General features: G+C 48.1%; 1 protein-coding gene across 1 annotated transcript in view; it reads left to right on the top strand.

Annotated features, from left to right (window-relative positions):
- The first annotated feature begins 2,195 nt into the window (after nt 1-2,195).
- Nucleotides 2,196-18,678, top strand: part of LOC149334462 (neprilysin-1-like) — a 28,620-nt gene continuing 12,137 nt past the window's right edge. Inside the window, exons 1-4 of the mRNA XM_089557934.1 lie at nt 2,196-2,409; nt 4,521-4,606; nt 11,726-12,853; nt 15,118-15,366. Of these exons, the coding sequence (XP_089414060.1) occupies nt 2,196-2,409; nt 4,521-4,606; nt 11,726-12,853; nt 15,118-15,366 (1,677 nt within the window). The remainder of the gene's footprint in view (nt 2,410-4,520; nt 4,607-11,725; nt 12,854-15,117; nt 15,367-18,678) is intronic.

Here is an 18,678-nt window from a genome sequence, read left to right as displayed (position 1 = left end):
GGTTCGATAATCTTCTAGCACAAGAAAGTACTTGAAATAGGCTTGTGATTTTCAATGCTCCGTCTTTCACCAGATTTATGGATTCGAATAACTGTGGCAGTCAGACAATCAGATGCAAATCTGTGCTGCTCTAGGGTGACCTTAAATATGATACAGAGGTACATAGATACCCATTGGGCATATCGCTTGAAAAATGTATTTGAATTACCATTGTGATATATTAATCGTTTGCCACTGAAGGCAAAAGGTTTTTGTTACTACTGCGTAATCAAAGTTTACCGTGCTAATCAGGCATACAAACTTTTCGCGCGTTCAGCATGCGTGTTCCTAACTCCAGACGGAATAATTATATTATTCTTGCAGGGCACCACGTAGTGAGAATCGCTATGAATATACTCGTAGTATGCGTAATTTAAACAGAATAGAGTGGTCTTCCAAAGGTTATTTTTTTCACGAAATACAATCGTAATATCTAGTCTCGCCGCTCATTCTTCATGTATCATTGTTCTCAACATTCTGAAGAGATTCTTTTTGTGTGGTACACCATGAAAGACTAATGTATTTGGGATAACACACCAAGCAGCAGACATCATATTAGCTTTGGGTTACAGGCATGCAAGCATCGATTTCTAACTAATCCTTCATTGGGGTCGGTGATTTAGAAATGCTATTCTGTGCCGAAACTGGCTGGTCTAGGTGCACGTTAAGCAACCTCAGGTGGTCGAAATTTTCGGAGCCCTTCACTACAGCGTCTCTCATAGCCTGAGTTGCTTTGGGACGTTAAACCCCAATAAACCAACCAATAAACCAACTTAAGCTAACCCCGCGCGTTCAATGACTAGCTCCATCCCAAAGGGGTCAGTTTTGGGCCCTCTACTTTTCCTTATTTATATCAATGACCTTACCGACCGTACCACCAGCCGTGTACGATTGTAGGCAGATGATTGCTGTATCTACCGCGAAATCACTAGTGCGGCGGACTGTCAACATTTACAGAACGACCTGGACTCCGTTTTTTTGTGGTGTCAGTCCTGAAAGATGTCTCTTAATTGATGCAAATGCAATCTGATAAGGTTTACAACTAAAAAAGAGCCAATTCTTACCAATTATATTATGGACGGAACCTGCATGTTGGTCGCAAGAGAATACAAATATTTCGGGGTTGTATTCTCTGCCAATTTGTCATGGAATGCTCATATAAGATAACGTAACTATGAAGGCTAGTCGAATGTTAAATTTCCTCAAACTAAACTTTAATCAGGCACCAACAAAGCTAAAGGAAATATTATTTATGTCAAATGTGCGTCCTATTCTTGAGTACGCTTGCAGTACTTGGGATCCGTCAACCCAATGTAACATTGCAAAACTAGAACGCGTACCGGCACGTGCTGCTCACTTTGTATCAGGTAATTACGACTTTTCAAAAAGATCTCGGGATATTTCCAAAAACCTAGGGTGGCCGCTGCTTGCAACGAGAAGAAAATACCTGCGCTTGTCACTATTTTACAATATTCTTAACACTAGAACAGCATCGATAAAGATAAATATCTAAAAAAACCAACATATGTAATTCGTTAAAACAGATGCGTGGGCAAGTTGGTAACTCATTTTCACCGGAACAGCGCGCACTAAGACACGGACAAGAAGGGAGACACGACACACACAGCGCTCGTGTGTGTCGTGTCTCCCTTCTTGTCCGTGTCTTAGTGCGCGCTGTTCCGGTGAAAACAACATATGTATCTGCGCGAACGGACCATTCCCGAAAAGTGCGGGAATATGCTTGTCGAATAAACTTATTTAAGAACAGCTTCTTCCCTAAAACAGTACATGAGTGGAATGGTTTGCCTGCCGAAATTGTTTCCGGGACCCCTTCGTCTTTTATCTAGGATCTGAAAAATATTCTTTTTTAATGGGTTTTAGCATCTCTTTTAACTTCTCATACCTGTGTTTCCATTACCACGATACAGTGCAATTAAGTGATGCAAATAGTGATGTTTCATGCTTTTCAATTTGCTTCTGAATTTCTATTATATCATCTGTGCACTCATATTGTTTTTTTGTTTCCCCCCTACACTAATGCCCGCAAGGGCGCTGTAGGTATGTAAATAAATAAATAAATAAAAATCACGGTCTGCGCGCGCGTGCCCTTCTGGAACGAGACACGAACGTGAAGAAGAAGAAGAAGAAGAAGAAGGATGGCGGACTGCAACGACGTTGTGCAGAGCTCCAGCAGTGACCATCCCCTGCAGCCCGGCCTCGGCGGAGCCACGGACCCTCGTGACCCGAGTTCCATGGCCTACGCGCCAGCCGATGACGCGAGGACCAGCAGGAGTCACGAGACGCCCACGAATGCAGCCGAGGCCAAGGAGGAGTCGCTCAGCCGAACACGAAGCGACTCCTTTCTCGAAGGCAAGACACGAGCTGCGTATTACGGACAGCCGCCTACTACTCAGCTCAGCCGAGCCTTTTCTTACCGCTTCAGAGCATTCGCGTTCTGCTAACAACTTTAGCGCAAGGTTTAGTTTTACCTTGCATTTGAGTCGGGTAGTTTGAACCGACGAATGGCAAGCAAGGTAATTAACCGTACCATTTCAAAGCAGTCTTCTGGAATCGCAGGAAAAAATGGCTTTCGAGACACGCCTGCCCGTTTTAAGCTAGCGCTGCTGCGGCTTCGATGCAGACAATAATTTTTATAAAACATAAGGACTTTAAATACTTTCAAATGTTTTGAATTGTTTACCGGAACGCTTCCTATGCCACAACAGTCGAAAGCTGTACAATTCAATTATTGAAACCGATGATGAGTCGGATGTAGAGATCAGAAGTTTTGGCGGACAGGGCTTAAATAAGCATCTCGGAGCAAGAGAACTGTTCGCGCAATCTTCACGAAGTCGTCAGTATCAGCAAAACAAAAAAAAACGATGTAGCTTTTCTATTATAACACGTTTCTGGGCAAGCTGGTAGCATTTTTCAATCATACCGGCAGCGAAGAAGCACACACTTGTGTGTGCTTCGTGTGTGCTTCTTCGCAGCCGGTATGATTCAAGATAGCTTCTCCATATTTACCCGTAGCGCTTGCATGAACTCCACGTTGGCGGCAGACACTTAAGTCTGCTTACGTATGAGAAAACGTAAGCCCACCCACTCGCTTCGTGAACGCAGTCGCCTCGCTCTGCGGCGGGGTGAATCCCGATGCCACACAGCTGGCAGTTCTACCTCGACACGGCTCTACGTAGCCACCGCCGCAACACCTGCACACCCCTTCGGATCTGTGCACTAAATTCGCGAAGGCAGTCCGCACCCTGCCGCAGCCAGCGCCCCTTTTTCCACCAGCTGCAGCGTCAGATTGCATTCGGATTGGTCGACCGTCGGCTTGAGGTCATTCTGAACTTTACATTAATAGATCCCTGGAAGTCCTTATACCCCTCCTGGCGCAGTGGTGCAGCGGATAAGCGATGCGCCACTACCCCGCGATGGCAGATGCTGCCACCGGTGGTTTTTGTGCCATCCAGGTACCTCTTGCCGAGCAAACTCGTGCATCCAATCACTAAATTAACCGCCACCTTCCTGGTTGCACAAGGACTCCATCTTTTATGGCTACCGTCAAGTGTTAACGCACAAAGGCACAAACACACACGCAGTCAGGATTTCGCTATAATGGGGAAAGTGATTTCTGCGGCTTCATGTTAATATTGTGCTTTATCTTCTGATTATTTCTACCTGAAAGAGATATCTGCAATATGATATATCGTGGCGACAAAGTGGGCATTTTGTTCTTTACGAATGTGTTCCTGAATTCTCTCATTGCGATATAGGAACTACAGTACCTGCCCTCCTAAACGATGTGTCTTCAAAGGTTTGTTGTGCCTAGGTAGTGCACATGTTTCTGTTCTCAGCTCTCTTTTCTCCATGCGCTCCTTTACCTCTCCCATACGGCCATCGAGTCCACACCTTTAGGAAACGCACACTGTCTAGAGGTTCTGAAGCATTCGTCTGCACTGGCGTTCCAGAGCCGTGGAGACGAACCCAGGCACGACTAACGACAAACATGTTCTGTGCGATGGGCGAGGGTGAATTATATTTTTTAGATACTGATGTGAAACGCGAAACTTGTACTACAAAACGCACATCAGTTTTTTTTTTATTCCTTTGGAATAACACGTACCGCACGTTGCATCTTTGTTTGCTAGAGCATCTTTCTGAAATTTATTTACATTTTTTGCTGCTGCCCTATATTATATTATTCAGAATTCGATATAAATGCATGATAATGAGCTTTTTTTGAAACTTAGTGTAAAAGTTTTGGTGGAATAATATCATTCTGCTTACAGCGCATTGTATTGCATCCGTAAAGTCGCCGCGGTCATAATCGGTCCATGGCCCACGTGAACTGCGCTAACACCTTTCTACCAGGATGGGCAGCACAGTTATATCCTATGTGGGAAATGAAGTGATACATTTCTTTTATCAACAGGACCGCTTTGCTGCTCGAATTTGCCACGCCTGCATTAACTTTGCAGATGAGACGGTGCGCCGGTCTCCACAGCCCGGCACGCAGCAGCCTGCGGCCCTTGTCAGCTCACGACCGAAGGATGACCCCGGCCAGGTGAGCGCCTCTCCATCATGGCTATGACAACATCACTTCCTCAACGAGGCTTAGAAGGAGCAGCATTTCAGGGGCACTAACATGTTGCAATAACTTAGGAATGCCCGCACCCAAATGGGGCCTCAAAAAGAAAGTTGACCACGTGTCGCCTCCTTCAACATAGAATCTGCCTAGTGCACTCATTTCACAACGGCTCACTGCGCAAGTGTAGTCCCCGTGCAGCCTCGTGAGCAGTGCCCTATTGAGGCCCATTATCGCCTTTCAAGAAGATTTCGCTCCGTGGCGCTTTCCACGAAGCGCTTAATGCGTAACAGTTCTCATAGGCACCTATGCAAGGCGCGTATCTGGTCTGAGACGTAAGTCATTTCGGCATTCAGTGAGAGTTCGCGTGGGAAAAACATCTTTCGGGTGCAAATATGAGGATATATTTGAACCGCATATATAGTTCACAATTAACTCCATCGGGTCCAGAAATAGATCGTGCCATAAAACTTTTTAACATACTTTCTTGCGCTGCTGTGCCTTTTTTACCTTCGTAATCTCTGCCTGCAGTGATGGCAGCAGGCCACCTCCCCTAGGGTGGAATCTCTGCCATGAATTCGAATCTCTGTCCGAATTTTTCCGGCAAGTCTCCTAAAAAAATGGGGAGGGAGAGACAGTAAACTTTAGGAAGAGTATTGCAGCTGTTGTTCAGACGAGCAAGGTTCCGGGCTAGTTGGTAATGCATTTAAAGGAAGAAACAGTGCGACGAAACACGGACACAAGAAGAAACGACACACACACGACCGCTCGTGCGAGTGTCGTTTCTTCATGTGTCCGTGTTTCGCCGCGCTGTTTCTTCGTTTTAGCTGTTGTTCGTCGAGGACACTTGAAGGCGATGATGAAGAAAACCTTCCTGAATTCGCTTAGGCTTCATCATTCTCTCAGTTTTGTTTCTGCAATTGCAGCCGGGCTTGCGCCCAACCCAAGACATCCGCTTCATTTGTAGGCAAAATGAAATTTAACCCCAAAAATTATCATTACCTTGAGAGTGCTTGAAATTCACTATAAACTGCGAAGATTCGTTTTGCCTTCGGGCCGAAGCTCATAACGACAAATCCTTTAAAACGAAAAAAATGCACAGAATGGAACAGCACTTATCTTACGTGTGCTAACGCTACGCTCCACACCGGTGATGCGCAACTTCGTCTTCATCCAAATGTGGTCGCCGCACTTGCAAATGCAGCGGTCGGGATTTCAACCCACGACATTGGCCTCAGCAGCCTAAGGCCAGAGCCAACGTATATAAATATACTTAGTTTATAGACTCCGCGCGGCGCCCATAGGGGGCAGGCGGCCCGCTGCGATTCCTGCCACCGCGGCGCTGCGGTCGAAGTTTGAGCGATGAAGCGGGCGGCGTCTGCCAGCGCGCAGGAAGTTGCACTTCCTCTACAAGGGTCGGTGTGCATAGCGCGTTTGCCTTCCTTTTTCTGCATATCTGTTTGACTGTTAATAATAAATTAAGCTGTTTCAACGCTGCTTTTGCTGCAGTCAGTGCATGTGCGCATTCGTACGTCGCAGCTTTCGCCGAGGTAATGGCGTCCTGTAACTGCGTTTCTTGTTGCAACTGTCTCATCTGCGTACGTGTGTACCGGGCGGAAATATTTTCTTGTATCCATTTAGTTGTGCTTTAGGCTGTACTGCCACAAAATCTCGCCATTATCCCTCTGAAGGCAGCGTGGAGGACGCGTTAACAGTAGGGACGCACGCCGATATTAAACAGGGAACGTGGAGGATGTGTTCACATTAGGGACACACGCCGATATTAAACATGGAACATGGAGGATGCGTTAATATTAAGGATACACGCCGATATTAAACATGGAAAGTGGAGGATGGGTTAGCTTTTGGGACACACATTGATATTAAACATTTAACGAAGCTGCATTCTTTAATGCCATTTCAAAGCAAACCATGCGATTTATTAACATATCTACAAGCAATCACGAACGCACTCTCTTAAATAAGTTTCGCCTTCTTTCTTTCCCGCTGTGCCCACACCACACAGTCACTCTCGTCGGCTTTTTGTCTAGCAAAAAGTGCATGCGCGTAACTAAATAGAAATAGATAACGCGAGCAATGAATTGATCGCAGTGTTGCGGGCAGCAGACAGCATGTTGTGGACAATTTCCAAAACTGCTTCTACATTTCTTAGTGAGCAGACTGCCACATCAACTGCGATTCCTACAATAGCTTTGTTTTGCCAGAAACAATGTACGTCAAGTCCTCTTTCATTACTCTACACTGTCTGAACACGTGCCTGCATTCCCGCGTTATAAAACACGACTTGAATGCGAATCTGTTCCTCTTCCATGATCGCCAGGGTCCAGTTTTTCGGCAGCCGAAGTGACGCGCTATTCTAAATGACTATGTCAAGGTGAATGGTCTCTGCTGTGAATGTAACCTCCTCCGCGTTCAGTTGTTAATTTCGTGGGTTCGCAGGACACTGGCACCGAATGACTGACCACTGTCTACCTCTTCTTCGGCGATTTCCGCTTTTTGCGCACAGCAGACAGGTAGCTTGCCAAATCTCCCCGCTCTATATCTCTACGACGTTGCTGTTGGTAGTGTGACTGATTGTTTTCACGATACCCGAAGGCGGAAAATGGACATCACACACTGTACACTTCTTCCCAAGCAGCTTACCTGCGCGGGGAACGGCTGGAGCCTATTTTTGAAGAAGCTGGGAGTCTCTTGGGGGGAAGGGGGGAGCGGGATTGCCGCTTTTCTTTCTTCGCCATGTACCCGCTGGCACAACAGGGAACAAAGCACGTCAGCATGCTGGGTGGACGTCAGCGCATCGTACCGCACGATGAATCAGGGAATTCCCGCGCCACAGGGTAGCGAAAGCGATGAACAAGCGGCGGTCGAGCTTGTTTCCTTTCTCAGTGTCTCGATCAGCTGTCTGGTAAATTCCACGACGCACTGACACTTACAAAGAGCAGCACACACCGCACAAAACACACTTGCCTCGAGTAAGCACTCCCGCGCAGGACGAGAAGAACCTGAGCCATTCGCGCCGCGAAAGTGGCGCAAACCTCGACCCTAGCGCCCCCTCACCGCCTATGAACAAGTCACACTGGGCTCCGCAGCGGCAGTCTGTATAACATAACGTCTTCGAAATGACAGCTGTTCTCTGATGTACTTGGTTATTCTTGATGAAAGGATGGCATTGTAGGTTCAGTGTGAAAATAGAAAACTGCTTTGAAATATTTAGTATACATGTATTACTTAGGACGCTAACCGTACTTTACACAACCAAGCGACTCAGCCGGTGACAGCAGCTCCAGCGCATCTTAGATAGCATGCGTCATATATTGGTGTTCGTCTATAAGGAATTCTTATACATAATCGTAATGCTCATCTATGCCATGGTTTTGGCCAATGACACAATGTTAGGTGACTTCATTGTCCTTCCTTACCTCATCGAGTTTTACAGACTGCTGGCTGGCCCAGTGGTTTTGGCTCACGTTGTTAAACATACTTAGTGTCCAAGCTGCCGCTGCGAAGCCGGACGCGACTTGACTGGAAAACAGACCTGCATAAAAAGAAAGGCAAACGCGGTATACACACCGACCCTCGTTGAGCGGCGCGCTAGCAGTCGCCGCCCGCTGCACCGTTCAGCCTTCGACCGCAGCGCCTGGTGGCAGGAATCGCAGCGGGCCGCCTGCTTCCTTTGGGCGCTGCACGGAATTTATGAACCAAGAATAATTAAGAACATTGGTTACATATTGCAAACAACGCGATACCTGAGCGTGAGAGTGCCCTCCCCCGTCGGAGAGTATGGCGGGAGCGCGTGCCATTACACTTGCAAGGAAAACCTTCTGAAATATTTTCTGGTCTCGCAGAGTACCCATGGACGCGACCATTCGTTAACAGTGGGCAAGTGCCTTCAAGAAGAGGGTGACTAGGATACGTCGTTATTTTCGAGCTATCGTTTTAAAGTGTGCAAGTGTACTGCTGGAGACGAGAATAATATTTTTAGAAGCTTTACTGAGACGCGTTTCTACGGGCCACGCTCCCACCCAGTACCACTAGCCGGGTTGAACTCCCACGCGTACTTTTCCCAATGTTGTAAAAATACATCACCTTTGAAGTGACAACTCATACTTTCACCTTCTGTGCTGTGATGTTGTTGGTTTTTCATGGAATGGAAGAAACCTTAGGCTAATTGTACAATCAAAAATATGCTTAGAAAACTTTTGTTCATGTGTATTCCTAAGGAAGCTAACCTAAGTTTACACCTCCATTTGGCTCCGGAACTCGTGAGCGTCCCCTATGTTTCTGAACACTGTGTTAATCTCTTAAAACTGAGAAACCGGACTACGGCGTCTATCATAGCCCGAGTCGCTTTGGGACGTTAAACCCCATAAACCATAAACCACATAAAACTGAGAAACCCACATTCCGTCCAACGGCCGCCGTTTCAAATGTCTGCCTTGTTTTTTTTTTTGTCGACAGGTAAATGCGATGCCTGCTGCAAGCCACAGCTTGTCTGGAGGTCTGACAGTGAACAGAATGCCGCAGCGGAGTTCGAACCGCAAGGCCCCAAATGAAATTCTGCTCAGCACGGGTGGGGCGCCAGTCTCACACGCGGGCGCCACGTCCTTCTCGCGCGGGACCGTCGCTTCGGCGGATATCGACGAGAGAGTTCAGGCAACCTTTAACAACAATTGCAGTCGAGGTGCATCACGGGGAAGCAAGACCTACGGCATTTCTGTTTGCCAACGCACTGAGACCGTGACGTCGATTCCCCGTTCTCTGTTGTCTGCACTCGCTGTGGCCAGCGACGACACGTCGTCTCGGAAATGCCCAAGGTGCGACCACAGCACGGAGACAAAAAACGCTGGTGTGCAAACGGTGCGAGAATTGTCTCTCCGCCGTCGACACTTGAGCGGCCACGGCTTGACTGAGGGCAGTGTGGAGAAAGCGATTAGGAAGCCACAACGAACCATTAATCAACTACCTCGAAGTGAATGGCCAAAGGCGAATTCGGGCTTTGTTCCCGCAAAGGAAACTGCCGAGATTGAAGGACTAAAAACTGACTGTCAATCCAGAGGTAGCAATAAGGTGTCTTCGAGGCCTCTCTACGATGATGGTCTGGCAAGCGATATCCTCACTACCAGCGAAGCTCGTTCCCTAATTCAGCTATCGCCAAATCTGTTATCGAACCCCTGTAATTCCAATGCGTTTGGATTGGGCTCTCCCTTAGGTTCAGCGACTCCTATTCAGAACAAAAACCCTACGGCAGAGAATATTACCCAAACCCCGTTCGAGGAAAGGTCATCCTCATTTTCCCTCGAAGCGGATGCAGTCGACCCCTTCAAGACCACTTCGGTTCCACAGACTCTCGCATCTCACACTCTAAACTCTTCCAGCTGCGTTGCATTTCCTCCGGCAGTCACTTATTCGGTGTCTGATGAACACTTCGAAACCGTTGAGGCGAGGTCCTCTTCACTGAACGTGACACGAACGATATTTCCCTCTCAAAGTTCGTCGACCGAAGCTTCATACCAGACCCGCCGTGCAAGCGCCGTCGGGAGCTTCCATGACCAGCAGCCAGTTTTGTTTTCTGTTCCTGTGTCACAATGGGACAACGAAGAGGCCACAAATTTCTGTTCTTGGCCTCAGCTGGAGTGCGCGCCTTCGAGGTCATTTTCTAATCCTTTGGAGTTGCACACGCGGTCAGAGAGCCTGAAATCAATTGCACTACCAAGTGAAGCAAAGTCGCGAAAACCTGATTGCGCTCTAATTGAGCCATCTGGCACCTCTCTCATTGGCCCAGATGGCTCCCTATCGGAAGGTAATGGCCGAGAAAGCGCCCATAATGTAGAGAATGCCGTAAGAACTCTATCGTGCTCTGCGCAGACAGACAGCACATTAAGAACAAGTTCGGACTCCGCGGCAAGAAAGGAACTTTCGTCGTGCGATGCGAAGAGGTCATTTCACCCGGAAACAGCAAGTAGTAAAAGCAGGAGTCGTGGCCGAAGTAAATCGCTTCGTGTGGACGTGGAGAGGGAGCCCCATGTTACGAATTGTAAGAGCGGTCGCTATTCCCTCGACAGTCGAGTGCCACCGGCGCGCCTTGTGCCACAACACTTCCATCCTTTGAAACGCCGCATTGGAAAAGTGATTACGTGGTTTTCGAAGGTATCCGGACGCAAAACCGGCGCTGACAAGCTGATGATTTCACCGAGGTCTTTCTCCTTTAGGCATGCTTCTTCGGATGTAGTACCAGCCCATTCGCCACGCATAAACACACAGCCGGCGGCTGCTATATCTAGGAAGTCTCCTCCTCCGTCTCGAGGGCGCCATGTGCATGTGGGCAGCCAAGCCAAATTATACACTGAAGTATTAACAGATTCAGTCACGCACACTCATCCTGCACCCAAATCTGAACTTTTTTCCGACGGCATGCAGGTAGCGCAAACAACAGCGGAGGCTAAAATTGCCGAAAGCGCCGAAATCCCGCACGCAGCGGATTTTAGTACAATTCGCCAGGCATCGTATGAAAGAGGAACCCAAAGCCTGACACGCGGAGCCCAATTGAATAGCGCAAGAAGTCCAACCGCCGCTGCTGACGATTTCCGGAATTTGGGGATTCCTGACCGGCACCATTCTCTGCGTGCCCATACCTCTGCCCTCGCAAGCACTTATAATGAAGATTACAGCAAGCAAGCTGCCCACCTATTGGAGACAGCACAGCCGCCGCTGGAAACTTTTTTGGGGAGAGGCATGGCGGAGAGGTTGATGTTTCCACCGGCAGCACCAGTACTCTTCGCTATGAGGCATGATGTTTTCAGCTATCAAGTGGCCGTAGTGCAACAATCGACGCCAGTCGCAATGAACACTAAGAAATCAGAGTTGCACGGATCCGGTACGTCTCGCCGAAAAAAAGAAAAATCTTCGCCAGAGGGAGCCGACGATGCAGGCGCCGTGAACAACGATGCGGACGCAGGTGAAAACAGCGAACCGCGAAAGAAATCCAAGAAGCAAACTAAAGGCATGATTATTACCGGCTTCTCGTTTATCGTGCTTGCCGTTTTCCTTTATCTCCTGTATGTTCTTCTGGACCTTGAGATTCTGGTGACCTCCAATCCTGGAGCTACAGAACCTTCCTCTACTGAAGCTAACGTTACTACACCAGGCGAGAACATAACTTACTGTAAGAGTGAATTCTGCACCCTTGAGGCCAGTTATCTGAAATCTCTGCTGAGCACGAAGAAAGGCCCTTGCGATAATTTCTACGACTACGTCTGCGAGACGTGGGTGACTAATCGCCCCGTGAAAGGTTCAGGCATCGGGGACGTGGTCTCCATCGATACGCTTATACAGGATCGGGTTTTAGAGGATTTGGAGTCGCTGCTCTCGATGACCAATGACACCGAGGTAGACGTAGCTAGAGCTCTCTACAGTGCCTGCCTCGACCGTGATGAGGCCAATAGGGCGCTGGCGGAAGTGCAAGGCTTCTACAAGAAATGGAGGATTGGTCAATGGCCGAGGGAAGAGAAAGCGAACGTGAACGATGTGTGGATATTTGCTGGACAACTTGTCCGCGATATGGGCTTGGATGCACTCGTGAAGGTTTCTGTGGTACCTAATCCCAGCGGCCCTCCAGACACCATAGCTGAACTTGACAAGCCCAGATTCATCTTTTCCTGCAACGACGCTTCTCGCGAGAGCGTCACCAGATTATTCCGCATGGCTCTCAGAGATGTTGCTTCGGAAATGTCCCAGCGGACCGACCTACTCGATGAGGTAATGGCCGTGTTCACTCGCCTCGGCTCTGCGCCTCTGCTCCCCGCCGTCCCGGACGTTGACTTGACCACCGTATACGTTGCCAGGCTCGCGAATCTTGATCAAGAATATCGCGGCTTCCTCGGCGCGGTGCTTAGCGTCAACGCCAGCTATTTCGATGACATAGGCGCCACAGTGGTGGTTAGGTCTTCTGACTACGTCCGGCACTACGTGGCTACAGCTGTGCGGGAGCTCTCGCCCAGAGCTACCCTGAACTACCTCGGATTCCTGGTGTTGGTGAAGTTAGCGCCTTTCCTTCCCGAGAAGTTTCGATCACTGCGCCAGCTTTTCGCGAAGAACACACTCGGCAGGACCATCGACGATGCTCCTGGATCTCCCTCGCTCTGCCTGGTAGCCGTGGACAGAGTGCTTCCAGCCTGCTTTACACTTTTGGCATCTAGGAGCGATTCGGTAAGCTGCCCTTTTTAAGTACCTTCTTTGCGTGTTTTTGTTTATCTCAGTACTTATCGAAAGCGCACCGCGCACTATACCTTTGAAGTGTCATGTTTTAATCATCAGTCACCGTACCAGTGTGGCCAGCCCGAATGATAATGCAATTCAAGCTTGCCACTGCACCTCATGTGAGGTGTTCTTTTTTTTTTCAAATCATATGCTGAATAAGCATTTGGTTGTTAGCTAAGCGCATATGTCTGTCTCTTCTTCTTTCGTCCCGTCCGTCAGCGCTCTTTCGTCGTACCATTCACCATGATTAAACCAGCCCGACACAGTATTCTCCTTGAATACGCATTCACGCGTTTTTATAGCGAAATGACTAGCCCATCAAAGACGCTTTAAAATTGAACTTTGTTGTCTTGCAGACACAAATTCAGAAGATAATTGCGATGTTTAAGAAGAGTGGCTGCTTTGGCTCGTTAGTATATGGTTTCAATGGAGCTAATTGCGTTACCAAAACAAGACATTAGAAGAAAGCAAGCGCGCGTATTGTGTTTTGGTTCCCGCATCCTGTGTCTGCCGCGGCACAAATTCTTCTTGTGCTGAATTCCATTTATTACCTGAAATTAATACGAAGCACGCTTCAGTGTACGCACGCAAAAGTGGCGGTTTCGAAGAGTGCCTATCAATAATGTGCCGAAAAAGACCAGGAAATTTGCTTCAAATAGCTATATTCAGGCGTCCACCTTACAAAAGGCCGCGAACTTTGTGAGGAACTTATCCCGGCATTCTGCACCGTTGAAACGGTTTCGGCTCTCTGTTATTGAACAAAATATTCATCCCGTTGTTGGAACAAGAAGCAAGTATAAAGAAATTCTTTATTAAAAGCCCGTTGCTGGGCAAGTTGCTGCTTGATAACGAGTATCCAGAAAAGCAGCGGAAGGAATACGGCATAGAAAAAAAGAAAAAAGAAGCCGTACGAGCGCATGCACCGGTAAAAAATCCTAAAATATGCGGTAAAAATTTCAAACATTTATACATCCGAGCCCCTACCCGAACATGAAATCATGCCACCCTTAAATTTTGCGAAATCGTGCAACCGAGCCCTGAGAGATTATGTCAGGAAGCATTTAACCCAGACGCCTATGCGTTGCTGATTACGAACAAACGTGCCGTCAGTAACAGGGGAAAACGAAGAAACGTGCAATAACGGTTATTTAATATCGATAGATATCTATTGTGGTTGCGAAATAAAGAATTGCATACTTTTCTGCTATAAAAAAGCGAGTAGTAAAAAAGCCACCTATAGTGGCCCATTTTTTATTTCGCCTCCTCTGAGTAGCAGCGTGTGGCTGTTTGCGTTGGGGTGACGTGACATGTCACGAGTACTCCTCATGACCAATCAGCCAGTTCCGTGACAGCGGACGGCTGCGGGTTGCTCCAGACGTGAGCTCTCGTGCAGCCTCTGATTGGTTGCATTGGGGTGATGTGACATGTGACGGGTACTCCTCATGACCAATCAGCGACTTTCGTCACAGCGGACGGCTGCGGATCGCTGAAGACGTGAACTCGTAGTGCTAACTAAGCTGCTATTTATTAACTAGGTGCCTCATAACCCGGCAGGCAGGTTGTAATGACGTCACAATGTGCCGTTCACTCTCTCGACCAATCTCTTATTTAACCAACGCCTGCCTCAGTGGGCAGGTCTCCTTCACATGACCTCTCTCGACAAAATAATTTGGTTACTTCGAAAGGCGGACTTTCCTCCTGACAAAAACGGAACACAGATATAAGAAGGATATGAGCCACACGAGTGCGTAAACGTGACAAAGGTGAAAGCAGAAAAAAGAAGCAAACAAAAAGAATGGAATAAGCTCCGCGGTCATTGCGGGGCCCATTTTAATATACATGCCGGGCACAAAGCCCAGCATCAGTTTTGTCTTTTCATGTAGCTCCGCCATCAACGCTGCTAGATAACAAAAACTGCCAGGCATAACTCCCTGAAAACGCCATTCTTGAATGGGAGGCCTGTCCTGCTGCTATACGGGGTGTAGGGAAGCTTTCAAAACTTCTCATAAGTTGCAAGTGCTTCTAGCATATCTGGGGCTACCAATGAAAAAAGTGTTTTACAAAACAAAAACATCTTCACACATTATGAGTGGGAGCAGTAGCTCCCTATGCATCACTATGTGTCGTTACAAAGAGTGGGAAGATTGTGCGATATGAAAATGCGTCGAGTCTGCTTTTTGAACCTCGGCGTTCGTGCTGGTTTCTGCTCCCAGCACAGGGCGGATCGCATCTTGGAACGCCTGCACCAGCTTGAGGACATCTATCACCACAACCTAGGCTACGTCAGCTGGGTGGATGACGTGCGGGCCGTGCTGGCGCGATACCAGCTCAAGCGGCGGCCCGTGCTCAAATATGGGTTCTCGGGCGACGACTGCGCGCCCGCTGGCGTGAAAACGAGTGCCACGTCCGTTGCCCTTTACCGCGATGTGGCCAGCAGGCAGCAAGCCAGGCAGCTGACGCCCGTGAGTTTCGCAAACTCTTCATTCGCTGTGAGCGCTTTTTCTTTGTGAAAGCTGCCCAACAAAAAATGTGTTTGATTCGATGGTCGCACCCACAGACGATGCTGTGCCGCAGTTATGTTCTCGGGAAGAGTTACCGTGCTTTGCCGACCGACCTTGCAGAATATTTCGCATCACATCGCTTAAGCTTGCTGAGACTTTTCCTCACCGAGCACTCAGATGCGGGCAACTAAGCCTCTTACAGACGACCCAGGAGCAAACCAGGCATGCAAGGAAATTGTGAAATGCAGGCTCCCAAAAAACTAGCCGCTATCAGAAGATCGATCTTTAGAATTTAGTAGCTTAGAAAGGTTTTGGTTTATACGGGTTACCGTCCCGAAGTGACTCAGCCTATGAGGGACGCCGTAGTGAAGGGCTCCGGAAATCTCGACCACCTGGGGTTCTGTAACGTGCACTGTAATCGCACTGTATGCAGGTCTTTAGAACTCCGCCTCCAACGAAATTCGGCCACCGCGGCCAGTATCAAACCCACGTCTTTCAAGTCGGCAGATAACCACTGAGCCACCGCGGCGGCTAGTAGCTTGAAACTTATTCAGCTGTATGCACGGCTAGAACGCATTAACACTTTTCAGTACAATATATGTGCTGAAAACTCTCGTGCAGCGTTGTGACGTCCGCGCATCTGGACCTCTTGATCAGCTTGTTCAACTAAAGCCCCATTTTTGGCGGAAAACCGGAAGGGAACCAAAAATTACTTGTTGGCACTCTCGAACAGAATCTAAACCAGATCTAATCACGAAGGCTGTGAAAGTTTTCCGTATACCATGCACGCTGAAACGTGTTTTGCAGAAAATTTCTTTGCTGTTTTTCTTCAATTTTGTTCAAGAGAAGCGTTAAGCCTGAATATGATTTACAGGCGCCATCAAAAGTAAATGGAAGGCAATATTAAAGAAGGAATTTAATCAATGCCCCCTCAATTCATGCATCCTTGAATACATACGTGCAGCCTAATTGTGGTTGTGAAAATTGCACTGTGAACCAACAAATATGACCATTATGCTTTAGATTTGAAGAAATTAAATTTTTTTGACAAAGTCGCCTTCCATTTACTTTTGACGGCGACTGTACATACAACGGACACTGCAGTTGCCTGTCGCCATGAAATCGAAGTTAGCGCCGAATAAGATCCTTTTTTGGCAGTTCCAAAATTATTTTTCAGCCTCACTACATCGAAAACTTTGAAGCCACTGGCCGTGGCTTAGGTTTTTGTAATCATATAAAACTTACGCTAAAGTGACATCAAAGGCAGAAATCACAACAACAGAGAAAAGATCATTCACGCTTAGGAGTGATCAATGGCATTGATGTAGAGGAAATCCGATAGCATTCTTTTTGCTCTCGCCAATTCCTTCCAGTTTCGATTGTATTCCGATTTTGTCTATTGCCTTTCTCTCTCCAATCTATTCCAATTCTGATTCTGTTCCGTGTCCGAACACGCAGCAACGCAAAATATGTCGCAATGTAAGACAGCTGCTAGTCCTCATACCACTACCGGTAGAGTGGCGCATCGCTTACCAGCTGTGCCACTGCACAGGCAGTTGCTATTGCAATCACAGACACCGACGGGGCTTGTGAGGCCCAGGTTGCTCTTCCCGGGCTCCCGTAAGACTCAATTTTGCACAGGTTGATTTTCGTAGCGCTCTCTATTATGCACGTAGGCCTGCAGTTTATCGTCATCTTATTAGTTATTTTCACAATTGCTGAGTCATTCTTCATGCAGCGTCTCCATCCTCTCGCTACAAGTCGAGATGGAGAGGAGATGATTGGCAGGTGCCATGTGGAGGGAGGGAAACTCGTCTAAACATCACCATCCACAGTTGAGGATTCACACAGACGCCGGCAACGACGCCGCCGGAGAGATTTCGCCTTCATGGCCCTTCTAATGTTATCATGGGGAGAAGGCTATCATGAAGCATGGTGCAAGAAAGCTGCTATGGCAGATGGATTTCTGCAGTTTTGTGAACAATAACTGAAGGAGCCCCACGATGCCTGGTTCGTGAGCTGGCGCTACAGGGCCCCCTCTTAGACCTTTGGTAAACAAAAATTCAACTACACAGATGAAACAAAAGTGAGGAAACTTAAGAACGATGAGGAAACTACATGGTATTTGCACATAGGTACAGTAACTCGGAGTCCAGGTCGCAATCCTATTGGCAATCCCGGAAAATCGAAAGCGCAGTTAAGGAGGTCGGGCTTGAGTGAACGCAGAGGTCGGCCTGTGGGTATTGCTGTGCTGAGAAGTTGTAAGGCGGAAGTCACTGTGGGGGTGGGCGCGCAGCCGGCAACACAAATGTCGGAAGATGTAAGATGCAGTTGAGGTGGCAGTCACTGACATGGGCTGCATTCTTTCTGGGAACTCTGAATGCACGGGTCTTCCGTCCTTGGTGAGTCTGGTGGACAGAGGCTGGTAAAACCGTGGCCTAGGCTTTGCTTCCTGGCAGCATGAACTCTGTGTGCCTGGTAGCTACACCACTTTAGATGAAACGCCACAATGTCGGAGGTCCTTGATATACAGGGTCAATCACACTTAGAGGGAACACGGCTCCGCGAGGCTACGCGCACGCGGAGCACTATTGCAAGCAAGCCTGTAAGCAAACACGTGCAAAGGGGCAGATGACACGAAGCACCACGTCGAGGTCCCTCTGCTTGTTTTCCACTCTGAACTGATTCATGAACGGGATATATGCAATGGCACTCCGCAGGTACGTGGCCACGCCGAGCCTTGTTCTCTATATGTGTGATTGACCCTGTGCATACGTGCCCAACTTGTGCGTGGCTGCGAATGATAGGTGCCATTTGTAAGTTCTTCTTGAATGTGAGAAATTCGCGAGGCCTGGTAATCTTGGTGGCGCTGCATATTTCTGGTGTGTGTGGTGGCGCTACACGTTTCTCGCGATGATTGATTTGATGTTTTTACTATAATGAATGCTTTTACTGCAAGCCGATCTGTCGTACACGCTACACGATTTCCCTGGAGGATTACGTTGGGCTGAGCTCGCCTGACGATGGCGTTATGAGGATGAGCAGCGCCCGAGCTAAAATGATGTAGTGGGAGATGGCCCGTGCTTCTGGAAGGCAGCTGGCTTTCCAGTTAAATTTTTCAATGAGGTCCCACAGTCGATTTTTTGTTCCGTTGCAGAGCGGATTTCATGGGGTAGGCGCTTAAGGAGGGTGCATGCCTCAGTCGCCTACGCTTCACACAGCCGACGCCGGCATTTTCGCAACGTGTTACTGGTGCTGTTGCCACAGTAAAAC

This window comes from Amblyomma mixtum, chromosome 8 (genome assembly GCF_055824585.1).
Source record: "Amblyomma mixtum isolate Tamu chromosome 8, ASM5582458v1, whole genome shotgun sequence".
In the NCBI taxonomy this organism is placed as follows: domain Eukaryota; kingdom Metazoa; phylum Arthropoda; class Arachnida; order Ixodida; family Ixodidae; genus Amblyomma; species Amblyomma mixtum.
This window is presented reverse-complemented; position numbering and strand designations above follow the sequence as displayed.